Source organism: Melospiza melodia, chromosome 28 (genome assembly GCF_035770615.1).
Source record: "Melospiza melodia melodia isolate bMelMel2 chromosome 28, bMelMel2.pri, whole genome shotgun sequence".
Classification (NCBI taxonomy): domain Eukaryota; kingdom Metazoa; phylum Chordata; class Aves; order Passeriformes; family Passerellidae; genus Melospiza; species Melospiza melodia.
The window spans coordinates 6,253,944-6,268,765 of NC_086221.1; the positions used below are offsets into that span (position 1 = coordinate 6,253,944).

A 14,822-nucleotide genomic window follows, 5' to 3' on the forward strand; every position below is an offset into this window, starting at 1 on the left:
TATAAATTTTTGTGTTTTGACAGCAAAATTTTGTCCTTTTGCCACATCCTCACCCCAAACCCCAAAGAGGAGTTTTCTTGTCTTGCCCAGCAGGTTTGGGCACCACCTGATACTTCCAGTACATAAAATTGATCCAAATCAATAAAATTTATACACCACGACTGTTATCTCGCTATTATCAGTGTCCAACATTTGAGTGTGAACCAGCTAAAAATATTCAATTTTCAGCTTCAATCCAACCCCTGAACTCTCCAATCTCTTTTAAAGCATTTCCAGGCCCCTCTCATGCTTTCGTTGGCTGTTTTCTCCCCTCATCCAATAAATTTTACCAGATCCCACCCCAGGGGGGTCGGGAATGGTTTTATTCCCACCGGATCTGGGCAGGAATCACTTTCCCCACTCAGAGCCATTAGCTGGGATGGGGGATGGAGGGAAGGAGAGAAAACCCCATTAAATCCCAGCTCTAACCAAATCCCAGCTCTGTCAGCCGAGCCTAAAGAGGGGAGAGAGCCGCCCTTGGTTCCCTCAGGGCTCCAGAACTTCCACTTAAATTTGATGGATGTTCCACAAGGGGAATTTTATCTGATTATGGGGCTGAGACTGGGGCTCTGGAGGCTTTTAGGGTCAGGTGACACCCATGGGATGACAGGGAGGTGGCACCAGGAATTTTATTTTATTATGGGGCTGAGATTGAGGCTTTGGAGGCTTTTAGGGTTGGGTGACACCTGTAGGGTGACAGGGAGGTGGCACCAGGAATTTTATCTGATTATGGGGCTGAGACTGGGGCTCTGGAGGCTTTTAGGGTCAGGTGACACCCATGAGGAGACAGGGAGGGGATACTGGGAATTTTATCTGATTATGGAGCTGAGATTGGGGCTCCTCAGGTGATACGCGTGGGGTGACAGGAAGGTGGCACAGAGGTCCCTGCACTCCAAAATCCCCCAACGCTGCCCCTGTTGAGCTGACAGAGAAACACAGAGGAGAAAATCAGAGCTTCACCCTCAGCGCAAGGAAAGAGAGATCCCAAAATCACGGATTGATTTGGGTTGGAAAGGACCTCAAATCTCATCCAGTCCCATGCAGGGACATTTCTACCATCCCATGAAGCTCCAAGCTGACCTTGGACACTTCCAGGGATGCAGGAGCATCCACAACCTCTCTGTGCCAGCACTTCCAAACACTCTGAATGAGGAATTCCTGAATCCCATCTCACCCTGCCCTCTTTTGGTAAAAAAACCATAAATTCTACAAATTCTCCTGCTCCAGGGCACACAAGGAATGTCCCTCCCTTGGGACAGTCCCCAGGTCACTTCAGCGTTTGGCCACTTCCACCTCTGCAAGAAAACCTCAGTGGCCATCACTGTCCTGCACTCCTGGTTTTTGGGATTCTCTGATTCCGTTTTTGGGCTGTTCCATGGCCCGTTGTGATGCCATTTTTGGGTTCACCAGGGCCTGTCACAATGTCCTTTTTGGGGGTTTGCTACATCCTGTCACGATGCCATTTTTTGGCTATTCCACAGCCCATCATGAGGATATTTTTGAGATTTGTCAAGGCCTGTCTTTATGCCATTTTGGGGTTGCCACATCCTGCCACAGTGCTGTTTTTGGGCTTTTTCATGACCTGTCATGATGATATTTTTGGTGTTTGCCACATCCTGCCACAGTGCCATTTTTTTGAGCTGCTCCATGGCTTGCCACAATAACATTTTTGGGGTTTGCCACATCCTGTCATGGTGCCATTTTTTGGCTGTTCCATGGCCTGTCATGATAACATTTTTGGTGTTTGTCACATCCTGCCACGATGCCATTTTTGGGCTGTTCATGGTCCATCATGGTGCCATTTTTGGGTTTGCTACATCCTGCCGCAATGCCATGTTTTGGCTATTCCATGGCCTGTCACGATAACATTTTTGGCGTTTGTCACATCCTGACACGATGCCACTTTTAGTGTTTCTCACATCCTGCCACGATGCCATTTTTTGGGTTTGACACATCCCTGTCCCCTCGGCCAAGCCGAGCGCTGCCCTTACCTTCATCCAGCAGCGCCGGCGAATCCTCCATCAGGATCTCTCCCTCTCCCACCTGGGTGCGGGCGCGCAGCCTGAAGCGGTAGCGGGAGATGGGGTCTGACCTCTGCAGGGTGAACCTCGTCTGGTTGGGGGACAGGTTCTCCACCACCGTCCTGCCCATCCGGGACCCGTTAACTGCAGAGGGAAGGCAGGGCAGGCCGGGCTCAGGAATTTTGGGGTGTCCAGTTCATCCCTCACCCCTCAGGTGGTCTGTGAGGTCACTGTGGGGACTCTGAGGGGCTCAGAGCTGTTGCTGCTCTTGAACATGGCCAGGTTGGGGCAGTTGGTGACACCCTGGCTTGGGACCTGCTGGGGAGGGACCTTCAGGTGCTCTCTATTGCCCCAGGCTCTGGGGTATCACTTAAATCTTGTTTGGATGAGCACCAAAATGACTCTGTCTGCACCTAAAATCCTCCTAAATTCAAGATCCAGCTGATTTTCCCTCAAAAACTGAGTCTGGGGAGCTGCTGAGCACCCACCCTCTCCTTGATTAAGTGGAGATGTCTCCAACTTGTCCCCCCACTCTGGAGAGATTCTGTGGGGCTCAGAGCTGTTAAATACTCCCAGTTTGGGACACTTGGGGACACTCAGGTAGGCAGTGAAGGCTCAGGGTCCTTCAGGCTCTGGGTATCACCTCAACCAATTTGTGTTTGGTGAGCACAAAAATGCCTCAGGCTGCACCTAAAATCTTCCTAAATCTGTGATAAAACCATTTTCCTTTCAAAAATTTAGTCTGGTGAACTGAGCACCCACCACCCCCTCTCCAGATGGCCAGGACCCTTCCCAACACCAGTTTGTCCCACCATGGAAGTCTCCAGTTCCTCGTGGATCTGGCACAAAGCAGGAAGGGAAGGATTTCCCGATTTATCCGCGGGAGGAAGACGCGGACGTACAGGGTGTGTATTGGAGGGTGTATCCCGTGATGATGCCGTTGGGGTGCTCAGGGTGATCCCACTCCAGGTTGATGATTTCCAGGTTGGGCTGTCGGATCCGCAGGTACCTGGGGGCGCTGGGCACTTGGAGGGGAGCGGGGAGGAGAGGGGAGAGAGGAGAAAACACACACGGGGTAACGAACCTGGTGCTGCTGCGCCCGCCACGGGCCCGGCCATGCCCTGGCCACTCCAAAATCCCCACACAGACACACCCTGAATGGATCACACAAGGATTTATCCCAAAAATCAGGAGCCAGGTGAGGTTTTTGGCCAAAAAAATTCCCGTGGGATTCTCCAGTGAGGCCACAGGAATGCAGCTGCAACCCTGCTGCTCCTGTTGGACCCAAATTTCCCGGCCTTCCTTACACCCCTGTTCCCTCTGAAGGTTTGAAAACTTTAATCCCAAAAATTTCTCCCTTAGAGACACAAAAAGTATCCCAGAAACTTTTCTGAGCTCCAGCTCTACTTCTCCTCTTGGACCCAAATTTCCTGACCTTCCTTACATCCCCTACCCATCCAAAGATTTCTCTCAGAAGCACAAAAACTGTCCCAAAAACTTCTCTAACTCCACCTCCACTTGGACCGAAATTTCCAGACCTTCCTTACATCCCCCCGCCAATCCAAATTTTCCATCCCACAGATTTCTCTCTTAGAAGAACAATAAGTATTCAAAAAATTTCTCTTAATTCCAGCCCCGTTTCTGCCTGCTGGAAACAAATTTCCCAACCTTCCTTACACCCCTCCTTCCCATTTTCCATCCCACAGATTTCTCTCTTGGAAGAACAATAAGTATTCAAAAAATTTCTCTTAATTCCAGCCCCGTTTCTGCCTGCTGGAAACAAATTTCCCAACCTTCCTTACACCCCTCCCTCCCATCCCAAGGTTTTCATCCCAAAGATTCCTCTCTTAGAATCTCCAAAAGTGGCATCTCTTATCCCAAAAAATCACTGGGAAGCACAATTCCAGAAATCGCTGCTTCCCACTGCTCCTCACCCTAAGGAATGCTTGGGGTTATCGCTGCTTTAACTGCTGAAGGAAGGAAAGAATTATCCAACCTGGAGTTAAATTATTCTCCTGATTTCCTCCTAATTGCGGTGTCTTAATTGGGGGAAGAGAGATGGGAGAGTTGAGGGATCTATTTTTAGTTGTTCAGGATATCCTTCAGCCTCCTCAATGTCAGTTTGAGTTGATAAAAGGGCTTGGTGGTGTAAGGAAAATAAAATCTGCATTTTCCCCTTGATAACAGTAAAATCTGTAATTATTAATTAATGCCACCCTCATGTCCTTATCATCACCCCAGATGTCCAAAGCCACCCCAAATCCCCCAGAAATAAAGTTACAATGCCCCTGCCTGCAAAATCTTCAGGAATTGAACCTTTTCGTCTGAAACAACCTCAATTATCCACAGGAAATCCTTAAAAAATTGGGATTTTCCCAAGGAATTGTGAAGGAAGAGACAGCGCTGAAAGGAAGAGAAAAGGGGAGACCACAAAATATTTTGAGACAAGACTTGCAAATCTTTTCTTGCATTTTTGTGACCTTCTGTGCCTGAATTCCCTCCTGTGCTGTAGGAAAAGTCACTTCCAGCCATTGGAATTGCAGCTCCAACTCGGAATTATCGGCGTGTCTAAAAATAGCTCCTGTGCCAGGCACAAAATTAAACCCTTGAGTTCATCCTTGACACAAGAACGAGGTGCTCTTGCCTTAAAAGCCTGGCAGTGATTCCTGAAGGTCCTGGGAAGGTTTTCCTGCCTTTTCCAGGATGGATCCTGTCACCCTGGTTTTTTTAAGATTTTCTAAGCCTTCTGATGTTGACATTCTTGTAGTGAGATTCCTCATACACTTTCTGTAAATAACTCATTGTTTTGCATTCCTTTATGGAGGAGGAGAAAGTCAATGCACTGTTGGTTTGTCCAGTGTCATTGGAGAGGTGGCACTGTCACCCTCCAATCCACTGTCACTTTTGGAAATCTATAAATGTTGGAGTCAGAAAATAAACTTCCCTTTTCTTTCACCTTGAGAACAGCGGTGTGAGCTTGTGTTCTTTCGTGTCCTATAGTGACAAGATCCAACCACTGCCACATCCCCAAACTGCAGCTCAGGGACATTTACAGATCAGGCAGTGAATCAAGGGCACTGAGCTGTGCCTAGGAAAGGGTTTTGCAAAATTTTCTCTTGTTCAGCCCAAAATCTTCTTGGCTGAGGTGTCCAGACCCCCTAACTGGGGGATTTTTGGGAATGCTGAGTGGATTCAGGAGCCAACTCCAGCTGTGGCTTCAACGATGTCACCGATGGTGACAGCGCCAAGTGATGCTCAGCTAAAATCCCTCCTCAGACGGATCCCAAAGAATTCCCTGCGGGAACATACCTCCTTCAGGGGTGCGGAATTCCTTCATTTCGCTGCGGGGCCCGTCCCCCCGGCCGTTGGTGACCACCATCTCCAGCTTGTAGTTGCTGTAAGGGAACAGCCGGGACACGACGCCCCGGTTGCGGTCTCCAGGAAAACTCACAAACTGCCGTTTTTTGGAGACCCACAGGTTCTTCAGCAAGCTGCTGTCTCTCCAGAAATAGGCCTTCAAGAAATAGGCAGGCCAGGTGAAGCTTTTTCCCCCCCCCCCTTTAATAAAGGGTTTTTGGGGGGTTTTTAGATGTTAAAAAGCAGAATTTTGTCTTTAAGGTGGGAGTTTTTAGAGGAATTAGTGAAGATCCATGAGGAAAATCTGGATGTTATCCAAGGAAGAGGCTGAGCAGGGGGTTAAGATCTTCCCAAAACATGGAGCAAAACCACTGAGCTCAGACTAAAGCTGCTCCTCATTCCCAAATACTAAAATTGGAGTGGTTCTCCCTTTCTACTTGTGATGGACAAGGAAAGGTGGGACACACCCAGGCACAAATAAAAGCCTGAATTTGGGAAATCTCCCATTCAGGCTCCTGACTGTAAATCCTATTTCATGCAGAAACAACAATCCATGCAGAAAATCCCTCAGAATCAGGAAAAGTGGAGCCAGCAGATGATCGAGCAGGGAATGCTGAGATTCTTTGCCAAATGTGAAGTTTTGGGAATGTTTTGACACCCAGGGAAGGGCCCTGCTCAGGGTTTGGCTTGGTTTGAATGGTTCCATTCTTTGTGCATCAGCAGTAAAATTAAATATTAGATATAAGTTTGGATAGACTGATAAATATTAAATATAAACCTGGAAAGACCTGGAAAAACACAGATCCACACTGGCTTTAGCTCTGTTAGTCCTGACTGCAGGTTTAGGCTTTGCAGGGGTTGTTGATCAGTAAAAAACGCTGTCAGTACTTTGGGGATGACACAAAACCTGACCTGGCTGGGGTCACTCCCTCAGAGCCCCTTTGCTCCATGGCCAAGACCATCCCAACCCCTCCCTGTTTTCTTGGAGCATCCCAAATCCTGCAGCAAACCCGGAGGAAGCAACAGGAGACATCCCCGACCCCATCCTGACACCCCAAAGAGCAAATCCTCGATGCTGCCCCAAACCCAAAGGCTCCTGGTGACCACAGGAAGTTTTCTGTCATCCCCACACCCCAGCAGCTCCATGCCCTGGGAGCCAGCTGGGAATTTTGGGAGGTTTAGCTGTGTTAATGGTCAGTGCTGGGCGGGGATTTGGGACTGGGGAGTTTGGGATTTGCTCACTCGGTACTCCCTGAGCTGTCCCTGGATGGTGTCCAGGTGCACCCGGGTCCAGGTCAGAGCTATGGCAGTGCTGTTTAACACTCTGATCCTGACATCCGTGGGCGCAGCCTTGGGATCTGGGTGGGCAGGGACAAAGCAGAGTGGCCATTAGGAACCTGGGATGACCCTGGAGCTCGGACAGATGGACAGCTGGACACCCCCTGCTGTGCTTTCCCCATCGCAAATACTGCTAGCAGAATCCCCACAACGGCTTCACCTCTTCCGTGAGAAGAAAGTAAATCTGATTTCACAGCTCCAGCCATCAGGAGAACATTCCTGACCCAGCTAAAAGGGGAAATTCCTGCTGCAGGGAAGGCTCTGGCTCACCTGCCTCTCCAAGTGAGGGATTCCAGCACATCCAACCCTCTCCTTCCTCACCTGTCCCAAAGCTGGATCCCAAAGATCCAGAAAAACCTCATTTCCATATTTTTAATCAGAATTTGGTCAATTTGCTGTTGATCGAGTTGGGATTTAACCTCCTTTCTACAGCTTCTGCTGTATGGAGAGACCTGGAGTGAAGCAGCTTGGATTTGACTGGTTTTGGAAAAGTTTTTGTGGATTTTTGGGAGTTTTAACCCATCCCACCCCTCAAACAAAGGCAGAAGTTTTGATCTCCCTGCTTTGCCTCCATACAACACACACACGCTTGGAGGCTCATCCAGATCCTCCCAAACCTCCAAGTTATTGCAGGAATTTCCAGAAGAAATTTTCAAAAAACCCTGGGAGGGCATAGAAAATGGATCTTTCCCAGTAACAACCCCTGAACTGGGCCCAGTTTGCTTCCAGTGCTTTGTCTTCCCCTGATTCCCAGTTTTTAGCCCCATTTTCCTTGCCTCGTCTCCTCTGGGAGATGCCCAGCTGGAGGAGGTGTTGTCTGAGCCATCCCAATCCCAAAATTCCAGCTTTACTTCCAATTTGCATGCTCTGTTTTTGCCCCTTGGCTTCGAACCTGGGGTCATGGATGGTCACCTGGTTTATCCTAGAATTCCAGCTTTACTTCCAGTTTTTGTGCATTGTTTGTGCCTCTTGTCTTCAAACCTGGAATCTCCTGCCTCACCCACCTTCCTTCTTGAAAAATCCTGAAGTCCCACAGCCAGGGGGACTTCCATAGCCCAGGTGGCCACAGAGAGGAACATCTCCCACAGTCCAGGTGGCCTTGGACAGGGACAGTTCCCATAGCCCAGGTGGCCACAGACAGGGTCATCTCCCATAATCCAGGTAGCCATGGACAGGAACACCTCCCATAGCCCAGATAGCCATGGATAGGGACACCTTTTATGGCCCAGGTGGCCACAGAGAGGAACATCTCCCATAGCCCAGGTGGCCATGGACAGGAACACCTTTTATAGTCCAGGTGGCCATGGATAGGGACATCTTTTATAGTCCAGGTGACAACAGACAGGAAGATTTCCACAGCCCAGGAGGTCATGGATAGGGACACCTTCCACAGTCCAGATCCTCCAAGCCTTCTCCAAACTAAAAGTGGATTTTTGTCCCAAATCCCTCAGTGCCTCATCCACATCTCAGGCACGCTTTGCCCTCGGATGGGCCCATCCCCAAGATCCCACCTGCGGCTGATGGAATACTCACAATCCTCCCCGGAGTATCCAATGTAGGTGTCGGGCTCGGGGGCTCTGCCAAAGTCGTTCTCAGCCTGCACCTTGATCTCGTAGGGGACGAAGATGGGCGTGTTCCACACCACGTGCCGCGCGCTCCGCACGGTCTCGTTGTACCAGCTCCCGCGCGGGTCCCGCCGCCGCCACCGCACGATGTACCTGAGGTTGGGCCCGTAAGCCTGAGTTGCGTTCAGAGGCTTCAGTGGGGCAAAACAGAGAAGGGAAAGTGAGAAGGAGGAAAAGCAAATTTAAAAAAAAAATATAATTTTTCTGCCAAGGATATCTCATCTCAAAGCTCTGCTCAGCAGTGGGGTTGTATTCCAAGCTCCATCAGCAAATTCCAAAGGAGGGTGAGGTTTGAGGTTTTGCTCCCAAGGAGAGGCAGAACGAGTTCTTGCCCTCCAGAGCCATGGCAGGACCAGGAAATTTTATTCACAAAAATCCAAGATTTTATTCCTGGAACGCTTTGGGTTGAAAGGGATTTAAATTCCAAGCCCCTTCCATGGGCAGGGACAATTCCACTAGCCCATATTCCTTTTCCATATATTATATAAAATGAATCAAATATGTGCATAATATCGAATTACACAACATATATTCCATATTTACTACCCCCCTATTCCAGCCTCTGTTCCCGCTGCCATTCCAGCCCTCCCCACGGCTCATCCCTGATTTGTGGCTGACACCTGCTGGTGCAGGGAGCAAAGCAGGAGCGGCTCCGTAAATCCTCTGAGCTGCTCAAGGACTTGACTTCATCCTTGGGAAGCCGAGTCTGGAATCTGGCATCTTTGGATGCCATGTCTTTGAATTATTTTATTTTCAATTTTTTAAATTATTCTTTTTATCGCAGCACTAAAAATAGCTTTTCTTGTACCTCTTGTGTTTCATTTCATGGAATCCTGGAGTGGTTTGGGTTGGGAGGGACCTGAAATCCCTTTGCATTCCACCCCCATAAGCAGGGACACTTTCCATGATCCCAGGTTGCTCCAGCCTGGCCTGGGACACTTCCAGGGATGGGACAGCCATGGATTTTCTGGGAATTCCATCCCAGCCTCTTCCCACCCTCCCAGTGAAGGATTTATTTCCAATACCCCACCTATCCCTGCCTTCTGAACCCATTCCCCCTCATCCCACAACTCCATCCCAAAAGGCATCCAAGAAGAACTCACGGTCCACGTTATCTCCATGTTGTTTTTTTGGGTCCCTGCCCCTTGAACTCCCGTTGGATTTATTTCAGGACCTGAAATTCACATTGAAAACCAAAACAATGAATTTTTTAACATCAAAAATCAACCACTGAGGTGTTAAAAACCTGCAAGCCGAAAGTCCTTCCAAGGCAGAAGTTAATGGCCAGAAGTTCCCATTCAGGTTAATGGGACACGAGACTCTCAGTCCTCTGGAAAAACCAGGCCATTTATTTAGGAGCCTCTCTTTTGTCCCCTAAATGTCCTAAATCTTTGAAAGGGAACCATTGTGGAGGGAGCAGAGTTTGTCACTCTGAGCCTGAATCACGGCGGGCAGTGTTGGGAGCCAACACTAGATGCCAGCAGATCCTCCAAAAATCGCCCTGGAATGGGTAAAGGGAGAAATGCAGCAGGACTGCTGAGATTCCCATGAATTCCTCGTGTGGAATTTTCCCAAATATTCTCTCACAAAGCGCTGGGCTGACAAACTCAAATCTTGGTTGGGGATTGGAGATTGTTTTGGTCTTTTGTTGTGGAATTTGGGTGGGAAGGGATCTTAAAATCACCCAGTTCCACCTTTCCCTAATCTCAGGCTGCTCCAAGCCCCATCAAACCTGGCCTTGGATGCTTCCAGGGATCCAGGGGCAGCCAAGATTTTTCTGGATAATCTGTGCCAGGGCCTCACCACCCCCACAGCATCAACCAGCTTTAACAGCAGCCAATAATTAACAGTATTTGCACTCGAGTCTGATTTTCCTACAGATTTCCAAGTTTCCTGTAGTCTGAAAGGACTGGAAAGATTCCTTTAGGAATCTTCCCTTTAGGGAAAAGAATAAAAGCCAGGTTTTTCTATAACAAATGACTGACTTTTGCATAAACCTCTGCGTTTTGCTGCCCCGGAAGGACACCACCCTCATGCTCGAGAATTCCACACGGAAAATTCCCCACGCTGCCCTTGCCAATCTATTCCTGGCATGGAGGGAGGAGCCTCCATGGAGAGGGGTGGATTCCAAGGCCCAAAAAAACCACAAAAACCTGGGCAAAACTCACGTGCCCCGTTGGTCTGGTAGCGCTCGGAGGGCGCGCTGGGCACGCTGCTGCCCACGTCGTTGACGGCGATCACCCGGAATTGGTAATTCACGTACGGCGACAGGCTCAGCACCACCGAGTTGACGCTCCCGGGGTACCTGGAGTGGTCGTGCCACACTCCGGGCTGGAAGCGATCCTCCTCGAACTGCACGATGTAGCCTGGGAAGAGCACGGAGAGGTGGGTGAAGTCTCGGAATCTCTCCTGGTCAGAGTGACCCTGAGATGTGTTACAAAGTCTCTTTTCCCCAGCCTGGAGGTTGAAGGAGAACTCCTCAGTTCTCATTCTCAAGGCTGTTTATGGTTTCTTATCTATAAAATTCTTTCTCCTGGCCTGATGAGGTCAGGAGATAACACCACTCTACCTCAGAGGTGGTGTTATCTTTTTACACTAAAAACTACCTGGTTTTAGTACAAAAACTACCTGGTTTAACTACCTGGTGTTATCTTTTTATACTAAAAACTACCTGGTTTTAGTACAAAGTTATGGTAAATAATGTGTTATTTACCATAACTTCCCAATACCTATCACCTCTGTTAGACAGTGAGTTTCTATTCCAAACCAATCTAAAAGTGCCAACATCACCCAGAAGATGGAGGCTAGGAAGAAGAAGGAAAAAGGACAAGGCACGCCCAAATTCCTCCATCTTGGGACCCTGAGCCCCCATTCTATAAACGTCAAAAATCTATTTTTCACCCTGTGATAAATTTACTATCATTCTACTTAAACTTTTGTGGCTTGTAAATCTGCACAGAAGGTTGGGAATTATTTCCATGGGTCAAGATCAAAGGCACAGGGGTCTTGGGATGCCAGGGCAGCCAGAGGAATTTCCTGGGTTCTGAAATGAAGGGTTTGGATGGGAAGGGATTTTCCATCACAGGGATTTTGGGGACAGACCTGTGATGGGGCTGTTGTTGTCATCGCCAGGGATCCACGTCAGCCGCACGCTCCTCTCAGCCAGATCCGTCAGCTCCAAGTCCCGGGGCTGGTCAGGTCGTGCTGTTGGAATGGGATAAATGGGAGGCTGGAATTGTCCCAGGAGCGAGTCCCAGTTCCCATCACCTCTCCCAGCCCCGTGGGCAGGACGCCCTCCAGGGCACAATCCACATCCTGCAGCTCTTTAGGGGACTGGAGTGATTTTTAAAATATAAATGTGGTCATTTCTGACAGTGTCTTGGCTGGAAATCTTGCCTTTCCCAGGGAAAATCTTCCTTTCCCGGGAAAAATCCTCCTTTTCCAGGAAAAATCCTGCCTTCTCCCCAAAAAAGTGGTGGGGAAAGCACCGTGTGCTGGTTTAGGGGGATTTGTGACCTTACACAGAGAAATGCAAGTGAACGGCAGAAAAAGGACACAAAACCTTAGTGGAAATATAAATTTGATAGAAATCTGCCTTTTCTTTGAATGTGATCACAAGGACCAGCTCATGCAACAACAGGAATAAATTCCAGGTAAAAATTAGGGAATTCCATGCATTTCTGGGTTTTTTCACATCAGGATTTTCAAACACAGGTGAAGTGATTCCTGCACTCAGAATTACCACTTTGAAACGCAAAATGTGGTGGAACAGGAGCTTTCCACCCATCTGGTTGGGTTTTTAAGGACAATTTGGATGGAGCTTGGAAAAATCAGCGGCTTTGAGGACAGCTTGGGCAGGGCTTGGATCTTCAGCTCCTTCAAGGACAACCTGGAAGCCTCAACTCCTTCAAGGACAGCTTGGGCAGGGCTTGGAGCTCCAGCTCCTTCAACCTGGAAGCATCATCCCCCAGTTTTTCCAGCTGCCACCCCTTTCTATCGGAGTTACTGATGAGGGAAAACCAAAACCAAGGTGGGAAATGAAAGGAAGGTGAGGAATTAGTGACGATTACCTTTGGGTAAATCTCTCAACCGATTAGCGGGGATGGCTGCAAGGTAAGACAGTGCTTGTTAAACCGGGTTAGTTTAAGCTTGGGTGGCCAAAGGAGCACCTGGCAAACATAAAGTTGCAGATTTCAGTGGGGTTTGATCCAGTTTGGGAAGCAGAGCAGGAATGTCCTTCCCCCAGAGACCTCCATGCGTTACCCACACTCGTAGTTGGCAGCAAAAGGGAAATATCAGTTTGGTGTGGGGTTAATGAGCCATTAGGGGAAAGGAGGGGAAATAAATCAACCCCAGGGGAATTATTTGGGGTTATTTGGGATTCCTGTTCCAGCTGTGGATGGGGCACTGGCAGGTTGTGGCATTTGCAGGAATCTGAGGTGGCCAGGGGATGATAAATCCCTGTTTGCCAAGCAGAGCTTGCACTGGCACAAATGGGAATGGGGTGAAGTTTGTCCCTCCCTGTGCTGTAAAGGGGACACGCAGAGGGGAACGCAGAGGGGACACAGGGCCAGGAGCAGCTGGCTCAGCCCCAATCCCATTCCTCAGCCCCCCAACACCCCACTAAATTCACCCCCAAATTTGGGACTTTTCTCATGGATCTTCAGCATCCACCTGGGGATATTTTGGGCTGTGTGCCACAATTCCTGTTTAATTTTTTGCCCTCGAATCCCAGGTTTTTTGCAGCATTTCAGTGCCATCATCGGGGATGAGGCAGTAAATCCTGTGACAATGGAACCCCTGCTCTGCTAGCACCTCCCTGAGCATCCAGGGGACAATCTTGTAGCCCAGATCCCCCTTCCAGCCTGACCTCGAGGTTGGGGTGTCCTGTTCAAAGCCAAGCACTCAGCTGTGGGGCCAGGGGGGCTTTACCCAGCACGGTGAGATAGGCCTTGGCCAAGTCCTTGTCCAGCTCCGTGTTGGCCACACACGTGTAATCGCCCTGGTCCTTCTCAGTCACTCCATAGATCATCAGACCATCCTCTTCCTTCTTCATCCTTCAAAGAAAGAACGTCCCAGAATTCTGCCCCAACATATTTAGGAAGCAGTGTTGAAGGCTGGATGCTCCCTGACAAAATTCAGCTGGAAACCCAACCAGAGCAGGAGAACATCTCTGGTCTGGAGGTTGCATCAGCTGAGGATGTGCTGGGTTATTCTGGGAAAGCTCATTTCCTAAGGAATCACGCGCCCTGGGGCGTATCTGGGGAATAATCACATTTTTAGGACAGCAGCCAGCCCTGGGCTCGTGCCCTGGGATCAGATCTTGCCTCACAAGAAACAGGAGTCAGGTACGGAAAGGAAATTAGAGCTGTGCCAGCCGCAGCAGAGAAACATTAATTCTGGAGTGGCTCGTTATGAACTCCCAGGTTTTATCAAGATGTCCTGAAATATCCGGGAATAAAACCCACAGCAAAGTCTGGATTTACTGACAAATCAGCTGGAATTGCTGGAGGGAGCCAATGAGATTAAAAGTGTCAAGCCATCAAATGTTGCTTAGGTGGGAGCTCAATATTTATCCCTGGGGACACCTGGAATGTTCTGCTAAAAACCCAACAATTCTGGGAGAGAAATCGATGGAGTTTTTGGGCACAGACCTGTTCCCCAGGTACAGGGGGGCATCGTCCTTGAGCCAGCTGACCATGAGCCGCAGCGTGGGGTCGTGCCTGACGCGGCAGTGGAGCCGGAGCATGGTGCCCTTCGTCACCACCTGGTCCTCGGGGCCCCTCACGATCCTGGTGGGGTCTGCGTGCGGTCACAAACAAAGGGACACGTTCCAAACTCCTCAGGACCCCTCAGGATCCCTGTGGGGTCTGCATGAAATCAGGGGCAATCTGCCAAACTTCTTGTGTCCTCCTGTGATGCTGTGGGGTCTGTACAGGGTCAAGGGTTAAGTCCCAGACTCCTCAAGTTCCCTCACAACCTTCGCGAGGGTCTGCACGGGGTCACAAACAAAGGGTCACACCCCAGACCCCTCAGGTTCCCTCACAACTTTGGTGGGGTCTTCACGGGGTCAAGGGTTATGTCCCAAACTCCTCAGGTCCCCTCATGATCCTGGTGGGGTCTGCAGGAAGTCACAATGGGTCATGTCCCAAAACTGTGGGGGTTGGCTCAGGGACTCAATGGAGAGCAGGGGAGGACAAGCACAGTTGGGGTGTTTGTCCAGCTTTGAACAAATAAATTAATTTAACAAGTCATTAATTTGTGCTGAGCTTTTTAAAAAAACCCCATTTTTTGGAGTCAGCAGCCAGATTTGCTGAGTGGGGTAAAAACAATTCCAAAAATGTTTTATTGTCCTCAGCTAACCCTGAGGAACACTTGGGGTCAGTGTTGACGTTGCTGGTGGCATCTCCCAGCCTGACACCCAACCCAAACCCTCCCACCA

The 14,822-nt window shown here is 49.3% G+C and overlaps 1 protein-coding gene across 17 annotated transcripts in view; it reads right to left on the minus strand.

The window, feature by feature from the left end:
* Positions 1 to 14,822, minus strand: part of NFASC (neurofascin) — a 76,959-nt gene that overhangs the window by 26,875 nt on the left and 35,262 nt on the right. For 10 of the 17 annotated variants that reach the window (XR_010030792.1, XM_063177918.1, XM_063177915.1 and 7 more), the window contains 11 exons: positions 14,035 to 14,182; positions 13,313 to 13,437; positions 12,451 to 12,486; positions 11,483 to 11,584; positions 10,549 to 10,746; positions 9,484 to 9,554; positions 8,289 to 8,511; positions 6,660 to 6,775; positions 5,370 to 5,574; positions 2,963 to 3,085; positions 2,031 to 2,204 (listed from right to left, as the gene is read on the minus strand). Coding sequence is in view for 16 of the 17 variants with exons in the window: in XM_063177918.1 (XP_063033988.1) it covers positions 2,031 to 2,204; positions 2,963 to 3,085; positions 5,370 to 5,574; positions 6,660 to 6,775; positions 8,289 to 8,511; positions 9,484 to 9,554; positions 10,549 to 10,746; positions 11,483 to 11,584; positions 12,451 to 12,486; positions 13,313 to 13,437; positions 14,035 to 14,182 (1,521 nt within the window). In the remaining variant the exon portion in view is untranslated. The remainder of the gene's footprint in view (positions 1 to 2,030; positions 2,205 to 2,962; positions 3,086 to 5,369; positions 5,575 to 6,659; positions 6,776 to 8,288; positions 8,512 to 9,483; positions 9,555 to 10,548; positions 10,747 to 11,482; positions 11,585 to 12,450; positions 12,487 to 13,312; positions 13,438 to 14,034; positions 14,183 to 14,822) is intronic. The other 7 variants (XM_063177927.1, XM_063177926.1, XM_063177925.1 and 4 more) reach the window with 3 other exon arrangements.